The sequence below is a fragment of the Terrapene carolina genome, unplaced genomic scaffold (genome assembly GCF_002925995.2).
Source record: "Terrapene carolina triunguis isolate 2854851 unplaced genomic scaffold, T_m_triunguis-2.0 Scaffold210, whole genome shotgun sequence".
Classification (NCBI taxonomy): Eukaryota; Metazoa; Chordata; order Testudines; family Emydidae; genus Terrapene; species Terrapene triunguis.
Window position 1 is genome coordinate 6,501,542 of NW_020664561.1, and position 5,450 is coordinate 6,506,991.

The 5,450-nt window shown below is 43.4% G+C and overlaps 1 protein-coding gene across 1 annotated transcript in view; it reads left to right on the plus strand.

Annotated features, from left to right (window-relative positions):
• LOC112107377 (kinesin-associated protein 3) overlaps positions 1-5,066 on the plus strand; it is a 146,963-nt gene extending 141,897 nt beyond the window's left edge. Inside the window, exon 20 of the mRNA XM_026655661.1 lies at positions 4,615-5,066. Coding sequence (XP_026511446.1) covers positions 4,615-4,723 — 109 coding nt within the window. The 3' untranslated portion in view covers positions 4,724-5,066. The remainder of the gene's footprint in view (positions 1-4,614) is intronic.
• The last annotated feature ends 384 nt before the right edge of the window (positions 5,067-5,450 follow it).

Below are 5,450 nucleotides of genomic sequence, written 5' to 3' on the forward strand. Positions count from 1 at the left end.
CCCCCCCCCCCCCCCCCCCCCCCCCGTAGTGAAGACCTGCCCTGAGTCCGGTCACTAGTGGACATCTTAAACCCCACCATCACAACTGGCTCCATCCTTGGCAGAGGTGTGGAAAGACTCCGTGGGACATAGATACTAAACTCCTTTCTCCACCATCAAGGTGGCCTTTCCAGGTCAAGATTGCGGCAGAACGCAGGCATGGGGCATGCTTATGCTGTCATTGCTTTTGGTCTAGCTGCTCTGGGTGCCACCAGAACGTCAGTCTGCAGTGCTGGCAAGCCATCCCCGCCCCCTGATTGTTCACTTTTTGTCCCTGGTACTCAATTTTCTGGGTTCTGTGGCCCCTCCCTCAGCTGAGGGGATGGAGGGACAGGGAGGCTTTCATTCAGGTGGACTCTGCCCACCAATCCCAATCATCCAAGAGGGTAGGCTGGGAATTTTCAAGAGCACTAAACTCACTTGAAAGCAAAACCAATATTTTCTGAGGCATAGACAAGGATTCATTTACCTAAGGAAAATATTTAGATAATGCACCATTTTCTGGAGGGTGGTGAGTTTAATATAATGTTTTGTTCTTTTTTTTTTTTTTTTAAATGCAGTGTCTGAAGTAGTTATCAGCTGATCCATCTCTTGCATTTTTCTTCAGGACACTACCATATGTCGGAACCATTTGGAAATAACTGATGCTGTTCAAAGTTTAACCTGTAGGGACCTGTACCTAATTACTTACACATTTACAAAAAGGGGGGGAAATTGATTTGCTGAGAATGTAATTGAAACCATGTTTTTTTGCCTAGCTTTTTATCCATTTAGATACATTTAGAAGTTGTTTAAATAAGGATTACTAAACTGGAAATAGTTGGAAGTACTTGGCAATATTCTGTAATGAGGAGAGAGTGCCATCTAGTGGTTAATAGTACTTGTGGCCAGCACAATATTCCACACCTTTTTTTGGTATCCTATACTGTATTAGGGCGGACAAAGGCCAGAAGAAACCCACACATTTCTGCAATGCTAGGTGTAGCCACTTTTGTATTTAATTAAGAGAATCTGCCCATAGGCAATCTGAGTCTGAGGATGCTGAGTTTTGTCTTGAACTAAGTAGCCATTTGGGGCCTGCAGTCTCCTCTCCCCATTTCACCACATTAAAGTTGAAAGGGGCTGCACCTGATTCTGTTTTATGCAAAACAGGTGTGGTCTTTGGGTTTCAGCCTTCAGCTGGCCATAGTGTGGTCCCCCTGCCATATATATAGTGTCTTCCCAGCCTAAAATTTTCAGGAATGTGAGTCACCATCACAAATGTGATGGGGCTTTAGTTATTACCACAACAATAAATAGTAAATTATCCAAAACTGATGTTACATCAATCACAGACAAAACACCACTATAAAAAATAAATAAAATGAAGAACTGAGTTTCCTATAACAAATTAGAGAGACAAGGTGGGTGAGGGAATATCTTTTATTGGACCAACTTCTGCTGGTGAAAAAGAGAACCTTTTGAGCCTTCACCCACCTTGTCTCTCTAATATCCTGGGACCAACACTGCAAAATATAACAAGTTATTTTTTTAAATTATAAATTATTTGACTCTAGAACCTGAACTGGATAAGTCAATATTTTGAGAATTTGTGAAAGGAAAGAAAAAAAAAAAAAAGTATTCCTGAACTGAAGTTCTGACTTAAAGGGACACTGGTTAACAAAAAGTATGGACTTGATTCTGCTCTATCACCCCAGTTTTACACTTGTGTAATGCCACTGACATCCATGGATTTACATTATCATAACGGATGGAGAATCAGGCGTATTCAGACACATTTTCCCTTACCTACAGTATGTTAGTAACTCCTGAGATTATCATAATTGAAAGCTGAAAATCTACTTTACTTTTCACCATTTCCCCAGTTTATTTACTTTTTCCTCTTGAAAATGGACTAGTCATTCTATTATTTTCAGTCACTCTATGAACTGTACACAGAAAATTAGGCCTGAGAAGAGCCCTCTGTCTAATGGAGATATCCTATCCAATCTCCTAGAACTAGAAGGGACCTTGAAAGGTCATCGAGTCCAGCCCCCTGCTTTCACTAGCAGGACCAAGTACTGATTTTGCCCCAGATCCCTAAGTGGCCCCCTCAAGGATTGAACTCACAACCCTGGGTTTAGCAGGCCAATGCTCAAACCGCTGAGCTATCCCTCCCCCCTGCTCTTTCCCAAGGGCCTGTCACAGTAGGATCAAGGTGCTATATGCTGGGGAAAGGAGGGAGAGGCTGGAAGGGAAATCCATTCTCTGGCCTACGTTGACTGTAATCATGAGTTGTTAATTTTGAGTGCAGTGTTTGATTGTCTTTGATTCTTTGGGGACTGGAGATGGTGAGGGTATGACCCTCATTTGGCTCAAACCTGCTGTTGAGAAGGCCATACCTAGTGCTCCCTGGTAGTCTGCTGGATGACCGCAGCTGCTGCAGAGAGACCTGGAAAGTGAGGCAGTCTAGAAGATCTAATGCCCGTTCCCCAAGGGCTTTGTAAAAGAATACCAGAACTTTGGAGTGGTTCCAGTAAGGAAGGGGGAGCCAGTGCAGGCCGCAGAGCATGCTCGTTAGCTCGCCCCCACCCTAAGCAGACAGGACACTAGAGTGTGTATGCGTGTACCAGTGTTATTTGACTCCTAGCCCTGCTGAGGAATTTGTTCAGCATGGCATTACAGGCCTTCCCCAGGGCCTTGGTGAATTAATGAAGTGTGACAATAGCACGCCTGGTTCAGGGAGAAACAAACAGCTCCTCTCAGAACCACTGCATCCTGATTTGGGGCAGAGCACTAGTAGGCCAGGTCTACAATACAAACTCATGCTGGCATAGCTGTCTGTCAGAAGCATGAAGAGGTGTGATCCCAGACTGATACAGTTGTGCCGGCAGAAGCCCCTAGTGTAGACGTGGTTATACTGGCAAAATTGCTGGTATAATTTATTTTGCTTAGGGGAGCTGGGATAAACTGCATCCACACTAGGAGGGCTTTACCAGCGTAGTATACCAGTATAGACATACTAACAAAGCCTTTAGGTGTATATCTGGCTGTAACCTCTCGGGTGGCTTATCTCAAGAGGAATCATCTCCTTTGCAGTTTGGCTTATTGGCCATTCTCTGTCCCTGGGGAAGCGGGTCTGGCACTCTTAAATCCTCCATTCTCTGGATTATCATTGTAGCATCCTTTAGGTACACTGGTTTCCTGACTGGTCAAGCACCAAACTCCTCATGTTCGTCTCTAGGTCCTGCATAGTTTCATGTTGTTGGAAGCAGTCTCTGTGTGGAGATAAAGTGCGGGAACATGGTCTTCTCAGTGCTCTGTTGATCATGACGCCAGTTTAGCTCAAGCATGGGCTTGAAGTTAAAGGTGTTTAAGTGCTTTGCTGAATCAGGGCCTGTGATGTTACCAGTCTCTGTGTCCTGGGTATCCCATTCTATTACAGGTTCATGCTGTTGTGGTCTACAACAACTGTGTTCAGTATGTGTAGGATAATGGCAGCAGTAATAAAGTGCATTTCTTCCCCACTCTTAAGCACTAGTGGCCACTAGCCCTTTAATGTCTTTGTGTGAGAAGTTCAGCTCCTTCCCCCCGTGGTTCTAGTCAGACACTACACTGAGGTCCTTTTTGTCCATCTCTGTCTATTCAGGTGCAAGTGTGAAAGATGGCATAATGCCAAAGAGTGTGCAATAATCCAGTGTCCTGGCCAACATTCACTTTTTTCCTCTGCCTCTATCTCCTACCTCAGAATGTGGAATATTTGTTACCTTTGTATCTAACTCACTGCTTTGGGACAGCTAGAGGGTGAAAATTGATACTGTATATGAAGACCAAATTAACATTCAGTCCGGATAGAACATAGGCTTTATCATGTACTTAAGCCCTCTATCTGCCCTTTGGATGTCAGTCTTATCACTCCAGAAACCATGGTGTGAATTTCTGACCTAGTATATAATCAGTGCCATATTTCCAGTTGGTATTTCCCCAATAACTTTGGGGTTTCTCTCCATTGGTCAGAAGATAATTTGACTATTTGGTTTGTTGTATACAGTTAGCAGAGGGCTTTGCATCAATAGCAGTTTTCTAACAATGTTGGATTATAACAATATATTTAAATCCTCTCAGACAGGGAAGTATTATCCTCATTTTATAGACGAGGAAATTGAGTCATAGTGAAGTGACTTGCTACTGAATTAATAGTATAGCAGGATCTAGGAATCCCATTACCCAGTCCCTTGCACTGCCCACTAGACCAGAAGTTCCAAAAGTGTAGTCCACAGAATGTTGGCTAGTCACATGATACAGGCTCTTCTGTTCCCAACTGGTAACATTTTATTAAAAGATTCCAGCAATCCATCAAATACTTTCCTAGCGTTACTTTTCCTTTTCAGGAGCTGCCTTAATCTCTACAGAGATATTACCTCATCATGACTGGGAGAATCTCGAGTCCAAAGAGGGGTGGTGCTCAAGATAGTACCTCTTAATGTGGTCTACACTATGGAAAAAGTTTGAGAGCCCCAGCCCTAAAGTACACTTCCTGTATGTGAAACACAAGTATCAACACCAGTTTCTCTTTTCTTTTTTTTTCCCCCCCAGCATTGGAGTGGATGGATTTGGTCAGCCAGCTGGTATTCCTGGCCGTCCTGCGACTGCGTATGGATACCGTCCTGATGAATCTTTCTACTATGGCTATGGTACCCGATAGAGCAGCCCTCTGCATACGTTAGGGTGCTGTCTTCCTGCTCCATTAGAAACCAGTTGTATGTAGCTGACTTTAGAGCACTCCCTGGTAATGCATGGTTATACTGGAATGGGTCTGCGTGATATGTATCCTTTGGTATGTGTTAGCTCTAGATAAACCTAACCCTTTCTGGTTCTAGCGTTTTAAACACAGACTGTGTTCACCCCTCAGTTTCTCTCTTTATTATAATTTTTGTACAGTGTTTGCCATGTGATTTGAAAGCAAGTATTGAAAAGCTACTAGACTGGAAAGTAAACATTACATTATGTATATTAAGCAAGTAATTTAATTTCTATTAAAAAGAAAAACCATTCAATCAGTGCTGATGAATGCCTGAGCTCCATTTTTCTCTCTGGTTCATGGGGGATTTTTGTAATTGCCTCTTGTGGAGCATTTTAAGTGATGTACATGTACTGTACAAGTAGTTGAGTAAGCCACCCACTGGAAATGCCTAGTGCCTGGCATCCAATGGCTATACCCTGGAACACTGTTACTGAAATACAGCACTGGATTCAAGCATCCCAACAGCACACAGCCCAGAGGGTATGGCACTTTACAGCTGTAACATTGGAGGGTAGATGCAGATTCACTCATCTTGAGCTTGAAACAATTTTCAAACAGTTACAGCAGGGGTTTTTTCAACAGTTACAGCTCCATGCGCTGCCCTCGCCTGCAGGTACCTCCCCCGAAG